Source organism: Falco cherrug, chromosome 5, assembly GCF_023634085.1.
Source record: "Falco cherrug isolate bFalChe1 chromosome 5, bFalChe1.pri, whole genome shotgun sequence".
In the NCBI taxonomy this organism is placed as follows: Eukaryota; Metazoa; Chordata; class Aves; order Falconiformes; family Falconidae; genus Falco; species Falco cherrug.
Genome location: NC_073701.1, coordinates 30462268 through 30482103, shown reverse-complemented (window position 1 = coordinate 30482103; position 19836 = coordinate 30462268). Strand labels below are relative to the sequence as shown.

At 42.3% G+C, this 19836-nt stretch overlaps 2 protein-coding genes across 6 annotated transcripts in view; both read left to right on the top strand.

Annotated features, from left to right (window-relative positions):
* The window catches only part of PAH (phenylalanine hydroxylase), a 42809-nt gene extending 39327 nt beyond the window's left edge, over positions 1-3482 (top strand). For both annotated transcript variants that reach the window (XM_027799420.2, XM_005435049.3), the window contains one exon: positions 74-3482. In XM_027799420.2, coding sequence (XP_027655221.1) covers positions 74-117 — 44 coding nt within the window. In that variant the 3' untranslated portion in view covers positions 118-3482. The remainder of the gene's footprint in view (positions 1-73) is intronic.
* A 1240-nt stretch (positions 3483-4722) lies between these two features.
* The window catches only part of LOC102049050 (tyrosine 3-monooxygenase-like), a 48828-nt gene continuing 33714 nt past the window's right edge, over positions 4723-19836 (top strand). For all 4 annotated transcript variants that reach the window (XR_003558360.2, XR_003558357.2, XM_055711829.1 and 1 more), the window contains exons 1-6: positions 4723-6235; positions 7152-7326; positions 9307-9395; positions 12654-12721; positions 14119-14169; positions 17897-18042. Coding sequence is in view for 2 of the 4 variants with exons in the window: in XM_055711829.1 (XP_055567804.1) it covers positions 6098-6235; positions 7152-7326; positions 9307-9395; positions 12654-12721; positions 14119-14169; positions 17897-18042 (667 nt within the window). In the remaining 2 variants the exon portion in view is untranslated. The remainder of the gene's footprint in view (positions 6236-7151; positions 7327-9306; positions 9396-12653; positions 12722-14118; positions 14170-17896; positions 18043-19836) is intronic.

Sequence of the window (19836 nt, the reverse complement as noted above, 5' to 3'; positions counted from 1 at the left end):
AGGGGTAATATATACTAGAGTGTTAGAAATGGGCTGGCTGTAGAATTAACTGCTCTGATTATTTCCTTTGCAGGTGAGATGGGGATCCTTTGCAATGCCCTCCAGAAGATAAAATGAGGATTTGCTGTAGCTTGCTAATCACTGGCTGCTGATTAGAAGCTGCCATGTGCAAATGTGTTTTCATCTAGCCTCAGTCTTTCATCTTCCTGTGTACTGCATAAATGCTTATGTTATATATCTTAATTACTGTAGATTAGCAGAGAAATACATGCCTTCAGGTGACCCTTGACTATTTTGGCCTTCAGACACTAATCCATTTTTTCTCACTAATACATAAAAATGACCTTATTTCTAGGAATCTGGGGAAAGCCTCCATATCTCTTGTGCCAAAGGTTAGCAGAAGGGGGAGATCTTCACCATGCAGAGCTATAGTCTGCAGCAGCTGTGAGGTTGCATTACTACTCTGGGCCCAGGGACAGGATGGCATGATTATGAAGACTCATCTACTTTGCTTTCTCTCACAGTCATTCTCCCCTCAGTCCCTCATATTTGTGCAAGGTTCCCATGGAATCCCAAACTCTACACCTTTCAGGGGGTCTACGTATACTCCTTGGACCTCTGTACCTCTATTTTATACACAATCACTTCTATCCTGCAATACATTTTTTTCCTAAAAATGTGATGTCACCATTGATCTAAAGCACACATGCTAGCAGAAAAGACAGAAAGTGTGCTGCAGCCTTATTAACAGAGTTATCGCCATATAGAAATATACTGTACTTGGCACAAGTACCAATCCCAAAAAGGTTTGTGCAAACCAAGAATGCTTTATGCTGTGATGTGTCATTGGTCTGCAGAGTGGAGTCCCTAAGCAAGGCACTGAGGCTGCTTACCCAGAGCATGGAGTCTGTGTCTAATACAGTACCCGCAAAAAAGCCCCTTCAACGGAGAGTCACCTAAAGGCAAGTCTGTGTGGCTTTTTGCAGTTGTATGTGAGGTCAGTTTGTCAGTAATTTGTGCAAGCAAGGAACCATGCAGGTGCATTAAAAAGGCATCAAGGCCTTATTAGTCCAGTCTCAGAGCCGTGCTGGCTGTAATATTGTGTAACCTCACGGGTTCAGAGCTGATTCATGATCAGTCAGCTCACAGAAGGCGGAGACCTCTCTTAAGACGTACTCAGCTACTTACTGTGGAAGGTTGATGTGTGAAAGCTACCTTGTGTTGCCTGTATCCTTCTCTGAGAGTGCTTTATTCAGCACTGCTACAAAGTATCTCCAAACTTTCTGGACTCACAATCCAGAAGGTGGGTACCAACACCTTGGAAATGGAGAAGTGCTTCTTACAAGGCAGCTGAAGAGATCAAAGCCTTCCAACTCCTAACTCGCTGTGTCTATCTGTGTCTAGAGCCCGCATGAAAGCTATGGGAGACCTGGGTTAGCTGTGTCCCAGTCTGAGTGCATTCAAATCCAAACATGATATCTTTCAAGACAGCTCCTGACACTTTTTGGAGTCTTCTTCCTTCTCCCACTTGAGCTTTAATCTTAATTTTTCAATGAAAGCAGTTTTATTCTTTCTGGACTATAGCTTGACTGAGGGAGCAAATGGAAACAAGGGTGATTCCAACTTAACCCAACGGCTTAGCCATGTAGAAGAGCTTTGCTGTTCAAGAAGCTATTTCTGTGTTTTATCCAATAACTTCCACTCAAAGTAGTTAAATGCCCTCTTGGACTGGTCCACATTGTGTAATGCCTCCCTGTAGCTCACTAGTTGAAGGAGGAAGGAGATCAGCACTTGTCCATTAGAGCAGAATGGAGCAAAGCAAATCAGAACACTATTTCCACCTTGAAACAATTCTGTATCATGATACTAACATGATTCAGGAGTCACATTTCTGTTAGAAGATCCAAAGGTGGAGAAGGATTTGAAAGTCCATGGGTCTCACGCCTGATATTGTACTACTCTTGTATTTATAGTTTGAAAATCAATGGAGCTTTAGTGTAAGCATCATCCTTTAGGAAGATAGAAAGTACAGCTGTTTCCATTATATTTATATGGCCCATAACATTAGTCTAAGGATACCAGCCGGAACCCTTCTCAATAGACATATACTTATGCAAAATGGTATCATTTTGGTGCTTTGAAGTAAGCTTTTTTGATTTCTGTATCTTTTTTCTTCCTTTTTTTTTCTCATGACAATGCCTGTGTGTATCTTTCAATCCTGCTTGGCATGTATTTTCAGTGTGAAAGTAGCCCATATTTTTCTCTCTTAATATAATAGGACACATGAGGTAACTGTGTACCACAAAGAGACAAATTCATCCCAAGCGTGAAGTCTTTCAAACCAATCCTCAGACAGCTTTCCAAGCTCCTTTGTTTCTGGCTCGTTATGAGTGACAGCAGCAGTAGATCTATAATGATACTGAGAACCCATGATTCACAGTTGTCTTTTATGTACAAGTGGAATGGTTAGTGTTGATGTCACATGTGTGATTCTGTGTCCCTTAATGGAAGTTTAAATAAGCAGTATCTCCAGCCAAAGCAGCATAACATAGCTGTTCAGCAAGCTTTTCATCAAGAGATGAGAAAAAGTTAAATTCTTAGTATTTTAAAAGAAGAGAAAACATATCAAAAGTAGATTTTCTTGCAGAACAAATTAGCTTGTGCATATATACATTAAATAGCACAAATAAGTTGAATTTTAAATAGTACTTCTTAATGGGTGACTTATTTCCATGCTTAAATAAAATGAAAGTTGTGTAGAAAAATGTTTTTTGCACTATCTGGCCAGTGCAACTCCTCTTTGTAAGGTAACTGCACGAGTCAGTCAGAATTAAATTCCCCCAGGTAAGAGGGAATGCCCATTTGAGATGTGTTCTAAATCAAAAAAGGCTCTCTCGAGTTGGTTGACTATCACTCATCCAGGCAAAGTAATGAAAAAAATCCCCATATTCTTGATGTGTGTAATTACCTAGAAACGATCAGCAAAGCCTTGCTTGTTCTACCTTTGCATACTCTATATGTCTTTGTATGTTACTCTGACTAACCTATCCCAAGCTACTCTTTTAAGTAACCTTCCTCTCTTCTACCCCACTATGATCAGTGTCCCCATCTCCAGCTCTGTTTCAGGTGATCAAAGAAGCTCTTTCATGAGATCCTTTTCCTTTTCAGTGACCTTGGCCAGGGTCAGTGATGGTGTGGAGGGAGGGCTTGTCCGCACAGGTTACACAGGGAGGTGGTCTCCTCTGGGTGTCTTAAGATGCCTAGAACTGACATCAGCCTTGGAGAAGGGACGCTTTATTCCCCAGAGGATGCAGAAATTATTGAAAGAGGAGTGAAGCACAGGAGGACTCCACAGGAGTGCATTCTTTAAAAGCCTGTTTCTTTGCTATTTCAAACCATGCTAGCAGTTGGCAGAGAAGACTTTTTTGATGTTCAACTGAAACCATTTAAATTAACCTAAATAAACAGAAATATTAATGTCATATCCATCTCAAATGAATAGTACTGTACTCACACAGGGTGGAGATATCTGCAATGGTAACAGGTCAAAAATTGGCCAGGTTGGTTGTGGTGATCATCCATGTCTGCCTAAATCACCCACCCCAGGGACTCCACAAGAGGGGGTGAGCTTACTCTTGGGGTGGGAGAGCCTCAAATTCTGCAGGGAGAAGCTGCCTGTCCCCATGGGAAAGGATGACACACTCTGCTCCAGTCCTTGCATAGCCCTTTGAATTGCAGCACCCAGACTGAGACCTCTCCTTTTGTACTCCTAGATGTCCCCAAAAGCGCTGAAAGCAGGACTTTGGGACGTCTTAGCAGAGCTGACTTAAATCATGGGTGAGACCTTCCTGGGCCTGTCCCAAGCATGGATTCAAGGTGGTATTGCGGTGTCCACTGGATAGGCAAGGAGATTTCACCACTTGGAGAGCCAGGGCTTAAAGCTGCACTGTAAGCTCTGCCTATGCTGCTTCAGCTATCACACTGGCTGAGGAGCCCAGTCTGGGTCTAAAGAGAAACCTCCATTCCTACACAGAACAATTGGTGCTGTAGGAACATATAGAGATGGGACTCTAACACTAAAGCATGAAAACAGCTGTAGGAGCCTGATGTCCGTGCTCTTCCATTATTTGTGACCAGTGCCTTAAACATGCATTTTGAGCCCTGGGGCTTTCACCTACATGCCCACATGTAGCTGTAGTAGAAGAACTTGTGCCATTTGTTGTTTGTGCCATGCATGTGGCCTGGACGTGGGGATGCACGCACCCAGCCTTCACAGTAAAGGCCCAATCTGGACTCAGATAGCCAGGCTCAGCTCAGCTTGTTCTCCTGTGCCCAGCCCCGCCACCACTGCTGGGGGAACGTGACAGTGGGAAGAGCCTTGCTCCCCCTTAAACCCCACTTCTCATCCCCCTGTCCCGTTCAGTTTGCAGCTGCAATTCAGCCACCTCTGAAGTGGACCCCTGCCCTCCTGGAGCCCCCTGGGACATCAGCCGGGCCAGGGCTGGGGGGCGTGGGGTAGCGCGCGGAGCGGAGGGTGCAGCAGCCCAGAGCCAGGCTGCGTTCAGGCTGTGAACAGGGGCCTGCCCTGCCCTGTCCTGCCCCACCCTGCCCCACCCTGCCCTGTCCCGCCCCACCCTGCCCCACCCTGCCCTGTCCCACCCCACCCTGCCCCACCCTGCCCCACCCTGCCCCACCCGGCCCCACCCGCAGGTGGTGCCGGGCCCCGCGGCACCTTGGCCTGGGCTCAGGCTGGGCCCAGCTGCGGAACAGCTCCTCTGGGGCTGGCACTCACTGCGGCCTGCAAACCCCTTGGTGCTCGAGGTCTGGATGGGCCCATGCTCCTCAGGATGCCAAGACCGGCTTCCTGGGCACCGTGGTCCAAAATTCACCTTGGGTTTGTCTGTCTCATCCAGGAAATAGATGGGCAAATCGAGACCTCCTCAGTGCTCTGTCTTGGGCTCAGGGGAACCACAGTGCTGTTGTGGTCTCTGGGGAACAAAATTTGGTTACATTATCTTTATCTTCCCTGGCCAGGAAGAAGGCAAGAGCAATATAGCACTGGGGTGTGTGACCCAGCCAGGACCAGTTAAGAGGCACATCAGAAACAGCTCTATCTGTGAAGGGAGGGCAGAGAGGTGGTCTTCTCTGTGGACCTGCGAGATGGCTTTCACAGGGGCTCCACACACTGTAACTTGGGCTATGTAGATATGGGTGCTCATACCCAGAAACATGTTTGTGGACGTCAAGGGATGTCATGCCCTGGCAGGAGCAGAGCTGAATCTCCCTTGAGCTTGCCCTGCCACCTATGAGCGAGATGTGACCCTGGGCTTTTTGAGACACTCCTACTTCCTGGAGATAAAATCATGACAAAACCAAGTTCCAACAGAGGAGCTTAGCCTGGAGGCAAACTCGGCTCCTGTAGGCCTAGGGCTGAGCAGATCCTGTGGTCAGGAAAAGCTTAGAAGTAGGCAATGAACTTTGTCTCTGCTCAGGTCTCTCTGACACTCCCATGGTTGTGTCTCTGCAGAGGGGACACGGCTTGGATCGGACTGGGGTGTGCAGGGAGACCCCCTTTGGTTCTCTGGGGGCATGGTCAATGCAGAGAGGGGGCCAGTGAGGTAAGAGATGGGAAGGAAGGGGAATTTCAGATGCTCTACAGGGCAGTCCAGACTGGAAGATGTAAATGGAGATCAGGCTCCATAAAGGAGCCCGTCTCCAGGGTTGAACAGCTTGCAGACACCTTCAAACAGAGCAGGAGGGCCATGCTTTGAAGTTACCCAGAGGAGGAGGGTTCTTTTGGGCTCTTGCGCAGATCCTACGCAGGCTGTTTCCCTTGATGTGCCTGGCATGGCCAACATAAATGTCCCTACACCTAACACAGCAGTAACCAGCTTGCTCTGCTGCTGCCTCACAGCTCTGATCTCACTACCCGCACAGACACATCTCCAGTCCTACCACATCCCCTGGCCATTGCTGCAGGACAAGCACTCACATCCTCAAGCAGTTTCTGCTCAGCATCTGGGAACTGCAATCCACTCCTCTGTCTTCCAATGAAGACTGACTCGGTGGTGATCTCAGGCCAAAGGAAGAGAAGGAGATGCATGGCATAGAGCCATTGAACAAGCGAGACAGCCCGGACTCCAACAGGGAGGATGGCAGAGCCACTCTCATCCTGACCCTCACCCTCTGCAATGTGAGCAAAACTGAGCTCTCTAAGGCAGCCAAAGTCTTTGAGGTACAGATCTCACCATTCTCCTCCTCCATGCAGCCCTCTCTTCTGTCCCTATTGCCTTCACCTCTCCCGCTCCCCGCTGTGCATCTCCCCCTCTCTCACCCTTCTCCTGCTCCCTGCCTGACATATGCCTCCACCTGCCTTCCCCCATTTCTTATTGTCCCTGTTTTGCTACAGCTGCTCAGAGAGCTTGGCTGGCCTTCCCAGGTGGAGGAGAGTGCTTTGGAGGGAGGGAGCAGCTGGGCACAGTCATTTAGAAGAACCATCATTTAATGTAAGGGCTGTTTAGAGCCCAATCTATTATTTCTTTCTAGCAGGTGTGGTGGCCAGCCACAACTAAACAAGAGGCAGGCATTTCAAGCACTCGGATTGTGGGGATGTTAGAAGCCAATGAATTTTCTCTGCATATTTGGCAGGGGATACAGAGAATACAAGAGCTGTAAACCATACTGGCATTATATATTCTGGGCATTTGAAGTATCCCTACCAGGTGCTTACTCTCACCTGTGAAAATTAATAACTCAGAAGAAAAGTATTTTATTAATTACTTATTTTTAATTGTTTGCGATTATTTTGTGATTATGGTGGTGTTATATATCACTAGATCTGCTTTCATTCTGCCAGGGTTTTAAGTTAGCCATCCACTCATTTATTATTTCTGCACAGACTACAGTCAACAGTATCTCATCTTTCATCTCCATTTATCTCTACCTAATTCTACAGTGTTAAATCTTTAGCTCTGCCTGTGTTTTTTTAGCACTTTATAAACTGGGCATTATTAGGCTTCATTGCTTAACATGCACTTCTTGTTAATACCTCTTGTAGTTACCTTTTAAAGACATTGTAGAAGTGTATCTAGACTTATGTGGATTTCCAGCTTTTGGAGAAGCTCTATCATACGAACCTCTGGCTCTTGCAGATGTTTGAAACTCAGATCCATCACTTTGAAACCAGACGAGCCAAAAAACCTAAGAATGCTACTGATTATTTTGACATTTTCATTGAATGTGAAGTTCACAGTGCTGATGTTAGTATCCTTATCACTTCCTTAAAAAGAGTGACAGAGGACGTGAAAACTAGCAGAGAAGAGAAAGGTAAGAGTTCTGTTTCTTTTTGGATTAACTTTTTTAGCTTTAGCTTTGTAATAGTGATTTAATTTGTCTAAAAAGCAGGTGAGCGTGCATTTAGTTTTCTTCACTGCATGACAGTTTTCTCTGAATTGGGACCATTTCCATTGGTGTGGACAGAGAGGCACTTCACCATAGCCAGTGGAACTGAGGTGAGAAAAGCATTCCAGCAAAAAGGGAGATAAGAAAGATAGAGCAGCAAAACAAGATGCTGAGGAGAAACTGGAAACTCCTCAGTGACAGGAAGATTGTGTGCTTAGAGCTGAGAGCTGTGCAGAGAACTGGCTGCTCCAGGGCAAGCACATACACTCGATGGGAACGTGATGATATAGCAGAGGGTCTGAATGTTTCATTTGCTTGTAGTGTATTGCATTTGTTTTCTTAAAAGAAGCAGTAGCTGTCTGTTTATGGTGCCCTGGGTACTGCCGTCTGGGTGCAGTAGGACTCTCTGGAGGTAGATTGCTCCCTCACTGAAAGCTAAATGCAACAGGCTGTAAGAAGCTTCCAGAGTGCAAGAGGGAGAGAGGGTCAGCAGAAAGTCTGCAGGTAGTGGGCAGGCTGGGAGAACTAAGGGATGAGCTTCTCGTAGAGAACAGACCCACTGCCAAATCTGGAGTGACAGAGCATCAGACATCTGGCACATGAAAAGCTTGTTCAGAGGCTGTGCAGCTTCAAAAGTTGCACTTTGGGAACAGTATTTCATTTGGCAAAGTGATGCAAGTGGCTAGTCCACAGCCTGTGCTGTATTTCAGCCACCATCCCTACCAGTCACCAGGATGGGAAGTGAATTTGCCACTATTTTTCCTGTTTACAGGCAGGTAGGGGATGGGTGAATATAACAAGCTGTTAGACACCTTTAATACAATTCTGAAGATACTAGCGGTGCCCCTGGTAGATGAGAAGGCTGAGGGTCCATATTTATATTTATATATGTAAAACACCTATCACCATATTGATAAACCAGAACCACTGATGCCGCCAAAGAAAAAGGCTCAGCAAAAAATTCTGGGTGGACATAAGACATCTACCAGACTAGTATTTCTTCCTTCTTATCACAGAATTGGCAATAACTGCATGAAAGAACTGGGATTTCCCAACACCAGTGTGTATTTGTAGCTTTGTACCTTTGTGAACTGGCTGTGTCTGGATATAATGTAATAGAGCTAAAGCTAAATTTGCCATTCAGTAGAGAGATGCCTGGTTTCTTGTGAAGTATGAGATTAAGGTGACCCCAAACAGACCTTTTCTGAGCTATAAGACACTAAATCTGATTACAGCATCAGTCTGACCTTCAAAAGCAGTACCAACTTTGTCTTTTTCCAGTATTTCTTTAATTCATTGGTTATAAATGCTGGCACTTAAAATAAGCACACATTATTTCAGTCGCTGGAAAAGGTCCTCACTTCAGGGGAAGGAAACTTTGGAAATTCAGCTAATGCTAGAATAGTTTTGCTGAAAAAAAAAAAAAAAAGAACCACAAGGAAAAAACTTGAAGTCAGGATACTTGTTGGCCTGTTTTGTTTCTATAAATTTCATGTTTTCTTTTAAAATGTTGTTTTCACTCTTAAAGGTATGAAAACTTGACTATTTTTTTAGACAAGATTAAAATATTTTCTTAAATCCAAAATGCAGAAATAAATTTGTTGTGCTGTGTCAAACAGAGTATTTCATTTGGCCTAAAGGAAATGTTTATGCCTTTAAAAATTGTTTCTACTAATTAAAACTCAGAGATTATCATTGCAAATAAATTTCAGATTATTTTTCATCCAGTCTGCCACTTTGGTTGGCAAATGAAGTCAACTACTGACGTATGGTGACATGTAGATATGAATATTCTTAGATAATGATGAAAAGAAAGCTTGTAATCTTCAGCACAGGTTTTATTTTCTGTGCCTTTTAAAAGTGATTTGATCCTCTCTCGTTTAAATCTTGCTGCTTTCTCTCCAGTGCCCTGGTTCCCCAGAAAAATCCAAGATCTGGACAGGTGTCACCATCTGATCACTAAGTATGATCCCAGTTTGGACCATGGTCACCCTGTAAGTTTCGTGTCACCATTATTCGATTTTTTTAAACACAAAACCTCTGTAGAGAAATTTTTGTAAGGAAAATTTCAGGAGGAAAGAAATACTCAGGAAAAGACTGAAAAAATAAAGGGCTAGATAAAGGCTGATCTTCAGTGGAATTAGGGACTGCAGAACACATAACTTAATACTGAAAAAAGTTTATGGGCCCTGATTCACCAAGTTACTTATGATTAACATCAGACACATGGTGAAGTAATTTCTATGCAACATATTCTTTAGCATAAGTTTACATGTCATTGTTTAGTTAAAAAAAATCTTTTATTATTTCACTGCGATATATTTGAAGTATGCCCACTTTTACTAGCTGGTCCACGTAAGAGTCAAGTTCCTCAGACTTGCTGTTTGTGTTTTCCATGTTTTGACCTTTCAGATATTCCATACCTACATTCTTAATTTTGCATATGCCAGCAGTCTCATTCAAGTACTGATGTACAGAGGATGGTAATGAGGACAAGTGGCAAAGAGCTAGTCACTAGTAAATACCAAATCCTCAGATCCCACAGAGGGGAGTATTGTGCTTAAACTTGCTAAAATCATCTAGACAGAATATAAGAGAAATACATGGCAGCACTGATTAATGGATATAATACCTGAACTGTGTTTTGAATGTGGCCAGAGAAGCTCAAAAGGTCTAGCAATTTCAGTTGAGGTAAGCATCTAAAGTTTAAATACGAAGCAAGTTGGAAAGGTTATAAACCTAACTTAACATCTGACTTCTCACAAGATCCTTGGAGCCAGGATTTTGGCAGTATTTATTGATACTACTCTGCAAAATATTGTTAGAATGTTTGTGATGGGCCTTCCCTTGGATTCAGGCAGTAGGTCTTGGTTAGGAGTGGGCTGCAGAAAGGGCTTTACTCGTAACAGTTTTGTGTGTGTGCTTTTAGTCTTGCCATAAGCAGAAACTCTAAGAGAAGGAAGTGGAAAAATGTGCTTTAATAATGATGATAGCAAGGCAAAGTACTGGGAACAAACGAACACTTGTTTCTCATCAAAATTTTCCAACTTTAGTCTAGATGAGATATGAGTTAGGTACAGACAAAAAAGGGACTCCAAAGGGCCATTTGCTGATTGACAAGGTAAGCTGCAGAATTGTTGTGAAATGTTCTGCCAAACACCATATACAAGTGATGCATGAAAAGGAAAAAAAAGCATAGACTTTGCACTGAAAAATGCAAGGAAGATTTGGATGGGTGTCAACAGAATCCACAAGATTTTGTCATTCCCTTCTCTAAATGAACTCTATTTAGACCTTTTTATTAACCTACGGAGTGTTAGCATTATTAGCTATGTACAGTTCTGTGTGGTATGAAAAAAACTTTCCAAGCCCATCTTCTATTTTTGAGAATCGCTTATTAAACTGTAATGCTCTAGGAGAGCTTCATATCCTCTTTGACCAGGACATCTTTCATTCTTCCTCATCTCTTTCTGATAGAAACAGTCCAAGTATTTATAATTTTCCTGAGCTAGCTCTGAGGCTCTTCCTCATGAGATAAATGAATGCACATTGGGAATTCTTCGACCTGAACTAAGTTTCCTTCCTACTTGGCCAAACAGAAGATGTGAGCACTGAAGAGGATGAAAGTACTGGTGTTGCACAGTTCCCAAAGTGCTGAGTGGGGATAAATCTAACTGGAGAATGCAGTGCAATTCAGAAATACCTAAACTAGCTTGAAACAAGTTAGCTCGGGCACTGAAAAGCATTTGTCTGCAGCAGGAGGGAGCACAACGTGAGCTCATTTACTGTGCTGCTGAGCATGGCTTAAAAATGGGCAGGTTGGAGGAAAGTACCAAATATGCTGATGTAAAGGTAGCTCAGCAAAGATTTTGCATATACATTTACTACCAAATAGACAGTTTGGGCTGTCCATCTCAACAGCTTCACTTTGTTCTTTACTATGTCTTTAATGGCCAGAAAAGCAAACTGATGACACTACAATGCCAGTCTCTGGGGCAGCCTGGCACTGGCTGTAGTGGTCCCCCAGGGAAGCTTCTGCTGCTCAGAACTGGCAACAGCAGGGACAAAACTGGCAGGTCACAGCATCAATGATAGATCAATGAAAGGCCCAATGGCTTTCCCACATGTTTTGCATGGACTTGTTACAGCTACTGACAAGCAAGGGTAACATCTGAATGAACGTAATTATCCCTAACACATGACAAAAATAAACATGCTCTCAGGATCCAGTTCTTTCTTCAGATTCACGCACACAATAGTCATTAACTGCAGTATTACTGGTATTATTGCTACACTGAAAATTATGTGAATAAACCTAAGGGAGAAATTTGGCTCATAGTATGCAAAGTGGTTCCAGTAAATTCTGAATATTTTAGAATAATAAATATTTGTACAGTGATGCTGATCAACACTGTTTATGAGTTATATTAGTAATACAGTGCCAAATTTTGGATTTTATTCCTATTATGAATGATGTAAAATTCAAAGGAATTTGATTCCACATCTCTATTCGTATTTAATAGCTGGAGAAGCCGGCTTGAAGCTCAACTTCTAGTAAGCACTGAGGGGGCAAAAACAAAACTCCAGGAGTTAATAAGTAAACTGCCCCTTTTAAACAGATAGCATTGCATCTGTCTTCATCATAACATGGTAATAAAGGGGTAAGGGGGCACTGAGCTGAAAGCCTGTACTGTCTGCAGATTCAGTGGTGGCTCTAATGATTTCTAGCCATTGAGGACCCCTTCTTTGCCCAAAGCACAGGTTATTGTGCAGCTGCAGCATAATTTCTCTCGTGAGATGGTACTAGGCTTGGTACCATCATGTCCATCAGAGCCCTAATATTGCAACCTTCGCTTAGCACAGGAAAGAAATAATTCATAGATTCAGCTCATCCCCAGTAGAAGTGAAACCCCTATTTCAATTCAATTTTTAATGTGATTTGCATTTAGATTTGACAGTAAGTGTAATGGTCTGTGATGTAGCGTTTATGAACAACTCCAAAACCTTCCTACCAAGCCATGTTACTTTCCTTTCTGGTCACAGGCCCCAGTTTTTCATCAAAATGTCATGAATGTAACTAATTGCAGACTTTGGCTTACCTGGTTCATAAGGGTTAAGATTCATTGCTTCAGAGAAAAGCTATTTGAGGCCTATGTTTTCTGAATGCTTATTATTATTTCTGAATGAAATAAATATTATGCCTACAAATCCCTCTTAACATTAAACTTTTTTTGAATTATTTTCTAACTCAGGGTTATGCTGACCTGGAGTATAAGAAACGGAGGGCGTTCTTTGCTGACCTTGCCTTTAATTACAGAATGTAAGTACAAGGCTGCTGAAGAGAGACTCCAGCGGTCCACATGTGCTTCCAGACATCTTTATGTGAAAGAAACACCAGGGACTTAATCTTTTGTCAATGTATCAATGGGGATGTCTTTTAGAAAACAGAATTCAGCCACAGAAGCTCTCATTCCATATGAAATTGACTTCTCCCATAACACAGAAAATACACCTTAAGATAAAAATCTTAGGTTTGCATTCACATCTCTTTCAGTACTGTATTTTAGAATCATAGAAACATTTAGGTTGGAAAAGACCTTTAAGATCATCAAGTCCAGCTGTTAACCCAGGACTGCCAAGTCTACCACTAAACTATATCCCTAAGCATCACATCTACATGTGTTTTAACAACCACCACCTCCCTGGGCAGCCTGTTCCAATGCTTGACCAACCTTGTTCCTTTTTTCCTAATATCCAATCTAAACCTCCCAGAGGTGATTTCTCAGTATAACTCTTTTATTTCAATTCTGAAGTGCCTTTTAGGACTAGCTCCTGAGCTAGGGCTAATCTGTTCCAAGGAACTATAAGGAACAATGTTCAGGAACATTTTTGACAGAGAAAAGCAATTTACTATTTTTGTTATTTGTTTGACAAAATTTCTCTAGCTGTGTACATTAGCTACCTAAAAACCTAAAAATCTCTTAGGTCTCATGTCAGTGATACTGAAAATGTTCTTCTTTTACATGTAAAACTTCACCAGAATCACACCGCTGTCTGACAGTCAATCAGATGTATAGGTAGAACTGGTTATGGACTGTCAGCCTCTTGGTATCCAAGAACTGGTGAAATCTCCCAAGTCTTGGGAGATTTCTATTTGAGTATAGTTTTCTTACCACCACCATCTATCACAGCTAGTGTAGCACAAAGCACAAAAGCAGACATTGAACTGACTCAGAGCTACTGAAGAAGCAGCAGTGAGGAAGAGGAGAGAAGAGCACCCATCACAGAAGTTGGTGGTGGCCACGCAGTGTATGCCTGGGTAGTTTTCTGCTGATGAGTTTATGAATGCTTCTCTGCGATGATACTGTGCTGATCACATCCTCCAGGGAGGGACTTTCCAGGTGCACACTGTGTTTGGGTTGCTAGATTGCCTTCAGCAGAGGTAAGGGTAAGCCTGAAGGCTTCTTCTTTCTTCTGTAAAGCAGAACATGGCTCCCTTTCTTACCATATCCCTCTGTTTCCTCCTCACACCGGAACAGAGGAGAAAATGCACCCATTAGGACCTACCAAGACAAATAAGTTGTTAATTATGTACTATTTTGCTGTTTCAGTCTTCATTACAGCAAATATTCATGGTGCAGGCAAAGAAAATAATACTTGGAAACTGAACTTGAAACCTGCTTTAGACATATACATTATTTCCTCTCTCCATTACAGAGGAGACCCTTTGCCTTGCATTGAGTACACTGCGCAGGAGACTGCAACGTGGTGAGTTTGTTACTTATACAATCCGACCTCTGGGCCATTCCACTGCAGTACCAGGAAAGACTGGCAATGTGACACAGTTAGTACATTTTAAAACCATATTTATCCATCTCAAATTTTACTCCTTGGTTAAGTGTCACCTTTTGATCATTTGTTTTGCAGAAAGCCATTCTCAGGGCTCGTTTTAACTATTCAATTCCTAGAGCAAAATGCATTTTCCGAACCATCTCCTTGCCTGACATACCCACCCAGATATCAGAAGCCAGAAAACACCTGGAGCTTACAGTGTAGCTTCTAACTGACCTCTAATTAACCATAGCTATGGTGGTGACAGAAATACCGCCTTTCCAAATCTGTTACCAGGAGAAAATGCCCACTCGCAGGATGAGAGCTCAGTCACAGGATGTGGCTAATAGGACAGACCAGCCTTGCTTATTCTGCAAGTATTCATTGCTATTAACATGTATAGGCATCATTCTCTCAAACTGAAGGCAAAGGGAATTTTGGAGTGCCCTTCTAGGATACATTATTTACACTGTAAAAAGGCCTTTGATATCATACGATATCAGAGTGTAGCATTTCTTCACTGGGGCTTTGCTTCTCCTGAAGATTTTCAGCACAAGAAAACCCCAAACCAAAACCCAAACAAAAAACCACCAAATGCCAAACCCAAACCCAAACAAACAAAATTAATTCAATTCAAAGTATGTTTGCAGACTTTATGTGAAGTATGTGACCAATTTGAAAGAAAGCAGAGTTCTTATTTCACATATCTCTGTTTCCACTTTCTCCCAGTAACTTTAACAAATTGCAGTAAGCAGCAATCATTACACATTTGTATGATAATACAAACATAAATATGTCAAATTGTCCCAATTAAAAGCAGAGTCGCAGGATTGTGCAAGGTGCTACATGTGCACATAATAAGAGAGTCTTTGATCAGAAAAGTTTACAATTGAAGTGGAAAGACAGCCTAAAGGTGGGAAAAAGGAAGAATGATGACCACATTTTATAACTGTGGAACTGAAAAAGCTAGAGCTTAAGTGATTTTCCCAACATTATACATAAAATTTATATCAATGCCAGGAATTAAATCCATACACTAGGTGTCTCATGCCAGAACCACAAGGCCATCCCATCTTTTCAAGTGATTATTTTATTTTAAATAAAATCTACTGTGCCATAGAGAGCTTGAGGGGTGTTACCCACAATCACATAGAAACCTTGCATCCAGCTCATCCAGGCAGTCACATTTTTATTAAGCTCAAAGAGGTTTTTATAGCATCTTTCAATTGTTGAAGATTGATGGCTGGTGTCATGCTCATGATCGCTACCACCAGCCAACAATCTTGGCATGGGATGGTGTGTGGGAATGTCATATTTAAGCAAATTTAATTTTGTGTTCTTTCCTGTTTTTCTCTTTTGTTGCCAACCTCCGTCATTCCAGCCTTTCTCCACCTAGAATTAGTCCCACTGTGGTAACAGAATAGACCTTTAAAGCAGTGTCTGCCCATTTCCCCAAAGAGCCAGCCCCAGCAACCCAGGTTGCCTTGTTATGTAAAGCTGTTTCCAAAATCAGATGTCCCAATGGCTATCACAGCCCCCTGGGGCTGTGCCCTGAAGTCAGCTGCATTGCAGCACAACTTAATTGAGCGCTGTGCACTGGAACAGGAAATTTTGCAGCACAGACTAAATTCCCTTGGTGTTCACTCGGAAGAGTTGTTGGATGCCTTCAGTTTGTAGCAACATGGTTATAAAAATGAAAACTAATCAAGTGAAGAAATATGACTTTCAGAAAACAGAGGGTACAGATGATCTGAGTTTCTGTTTTGAAGCAGGCTTCTTGGAAGGCCCTGAAATTAAGGAGTTATAAAAGATGTCTTATGGATAAAAGCTACATAAGAAAAAGGGAGAATCTAGGAGAAAATTATGGGGATGCACCTGCCACATCTTCATAATAAAGCTGAATAGTGCCACTTTCTTTCCAAAAGAAGGATATTTATGTCAAATAAGGTCATTGCCTTTAAAATCTTTCAAGTAGCTGGCTCCATCATTCATTGTGAGGCACCTTTCTAGAGTATTCTATTGACCATGCTTTCAGCAGTCTTTCTTTCCATCTCTGGACTGAAGTACCACCAAGTAGCAGCTTAATGGTCCTTTCAGTGATAGCACCTTCATACAGTGAGACATTATACCTATTTGAGGCACTACGTTAAGGCAAGATAAATTGTTGTCTGGAAATATCTGCTGATCTATTATTGATCTTGGAGTGAACTGAGATGATTGCCTTAGAGGTACTTAAAGAGGAGGGACTCTTAGTTTTGGGTAATTCATCACTAGTCTCAGGCATTGCCTATGTTTCTGTGGCCATCAATGTTAGGACACACAGTAGAATGATACTTTGATAAGAGACTATATGTACAAAAGTGTAAACAAGCCTGCTCTCTCTAGACTCCCGTCAGGGGATGAACTGTGTACTGGTTCAGATCCTATGCAATCCCACTGAAGTCAGTAGTATTCTTTGGGGAAATAAGCCAGGACAACACTTGAACTCTAGTCCTCCTCATTTTTTCCTAATTCTTCTATGGAAATGGCCCAGTCTCCTGCGGCTTTTGCAATAGTGACAGCAGCCACTGTTTCCTTCTGTTCTTTTAGGTTTTTTTTTTCCTCCTAAGGTTTTTCTCACCCCCTTCATTCTGGTTCATTACTCCCACACTGTGTAAGACATTCATACAAATGAAGAGAGCCATTACCAGGGACTGGCTATCACCTCCATAGCAACAATAGCATCACAAAAAAAAACCCCAACAAACAACAATACAAAAACAACAAAAGGTCATTTTCCGTAGCCAGCATTTCCAAGAATGATCTCAATTTTCATAAAACAATGTTTATAAAATTTTTAACACCCTAGGGCCATGTCTGAACAAAAATAACCATTTCTATAAGTTCTTTGCCATCCTATTACCACTTACTTATTTTGCAACAGCTAAATATATTACAAACCACAGCTCTAAATCCAAGCACCATCAAGTTTAGGAGAAGCTTGAAGCCCGTGTCTGAACCTGGTTATATATATTCTTTTCTTCAGCTGGTCTCTTTTTGTACAATGGGATAAATGTTTCAAGAAGTTGGCATGTCTTTCAAATACATGGCCCATGCCAGGCATTTTGAAGTGCAACAGTATAAACCCCTTTGCCTGTCCAGATATTACTCTTCAGTATCAGAAAACGTACTTTTTTAGTAGGAGGTTTGTAAGAGCCAAATATAAGTGAGGGAGGCTTCAGCATGGAGGTGGAGGGACGAGTATTTCAAGTTGTACCCCAACATAGAGAGGGAGTGAATACCTGGCTCATTCCATCCTTAAACTGCACAACATAGAGAGGGCCACAGCTGTAGCTTTCTCCCTGGGATTTCTCTGGCACCTCCAACACCCTTACACCTAAGCAATTCTGAATCAGGATTAGAGTCTTGGTACATTAAAGGAGGGTGTAGGAAGGGATAAAACAGATTTGCTGAACAGAACCCACCTTCTGAAGGAAAAATGAAACAACGCCCCTTATGCTTTCCTCCACTACCCAGGCACCAGCTTCCAAGCACCAGGTGTCCTGAGTTCAGGTTTTTAGGTTGCCTGTGCTGGGGGTTTATGTCTCTCTGTAGATGTGTAGATAGGGCAGATAACTACTGCTTTATTGAGGTGGGTCATGCTATATGGCTTTTTGCTTTTCAGGAGGGAAGTCTACAGGAAGCTGAGAAGCCTTTACCCTACTCATGCTTGTACACAGTACCTGGATGCTTTCCAGCAGCTGGAGAAACACTGTGGCTACCAAGAGGATAACATACCTCAGCTTCAGGACGTCTCCAGATTTTTAAAAGGTCAGTTATTATGAACCACAGTTTATTCTAGCGTTTCCCGGACATGTTTGTACAACACGTACACACACAAACCATCTTGTAGGACCCAAGCTGATGAGCAGAGCTGATTAGCTGTAGAGTTCCCTTGTGCAAGATGAGCTGTAACACAGGGCATTAATACCAGGCATATCTAGGGACCGAACTGTAAGTTTATGTTTCTTCTGTGAGTGGCTGCAGTTGGTGTAGCACTGACTAGCTAGCTCCAATACTAGTGGCAGTACAGCTGCTGCAGTACACTACCCAGCAAGATTTCCACATGCAGGTGTTCTGTGGGTTTGTCTGTATTTAATGCTTCTATAGCTATGCTGCTTCTAAGTCCCAAACCCAAGTACAGGTACATACCTCTCAAGTCCCTTTTTTTTCTGATGCCTGAGACAGGATGGCAATATGTGATAGAGGGAATGATCCTCAGGAGGTCCTGCTAGTCTGTCAGCCTTGAAACAGTGCTGCTTCTTTCTTTAGTGGTCCCACTAAAGTTTGGTACCTACCGTGTGGCTGACAGGATAGCAGAAAGGCTGTGGTGCTAGTCTGTAAACGCATGAAGATATAGCCTTAGATGAAAGGACACATAATAGCGCTAGGCTGACCTAACTACTGTTACCTGGGGGCTGACTAGCAAGGGGACCTGCATTATTTTTATGGAAGGGTCCTGCGTTATTTTTATGAGGCCACAGGCTGCACAGATTCCCAAGGCCACGCACTTTATGTCAACCAGATGATTTCCTACTGTTATCAAGAATGACTAAAGATAGGTGGTCCTTAATGCCTCCTTGCTCCTTCCCAGTGACAAGGAGATGTGCCAGTGAGAGGAGGGCAGTTGATGACTATAATGAAATAAATAATAAAAAGTATGGCTTAACTTCAAACAAATTGAATTTAAATACAATATTAAGGAAATTAAATAACCTGCTCCATGTATCAGTAGGTGACACTAGTAAGTTTGAATAAGCTTTCTGTTGCTGAAGTTTTCTAAGACAATGACATTTTTAGGGAAGATTATGCTGTTTGATGATAAAGTTTTTATTGTATCTTTCTTTAGTGTAAGGGAATGGAGGGGTGGCATATGGAAAGCATCTCTCATGCGCACCATCACCTCCAGCTGTAGGAATTTTTCTGTGCATGCATTATACAGTTTCTGATCTATTTTCTCTTCTATTAACTATCCATCTTACTTCCCTCCTATAGAAACTGGGCTGATAAATATTTTTTCCCATGAAGTAGTTGATTTCACCTTATGGCATTTACATGGTAACTGACAGCAGGGAGTGCCAGAAATCATGTGATGCTGATTTGATTATCACAGATATTTGTAATCTTTAAATGAACAGGTGATTTCAAAGTGGAAGAATCTAGGATAATGTAAGAATGTCTTGTCATAATACTCTTTGTACTACTTATGTTGGTTGACAGGATTTGATTGCCTGGAGTCTGGCCCTGCTCACATCTTTTGTAGGCTCTGGTTCTAAATTTTCTCCATGCCATACAGATTGTCCTAAGCAATAAAAAAAAAAATTTAAAAAAAATATAAAAAAAAGGGCAGTAAAAATAGTAATTCTGAAAATTCTGCTAATAATAGTTGGGAAGATGTTCACAGTGAGTTTCAACTCATCTGCTATAAACACTGGATGTCTACTGCAATCTAATTGTCTGAACTGTTCTGACTGGGTATGAGTTCAGGCACTTCAGAGGCATTTTATTCCATCCTGGAATGGGTGTCTAAGGGAACTGGAAAGAATGGCTCTCAGGAAAGCTAGT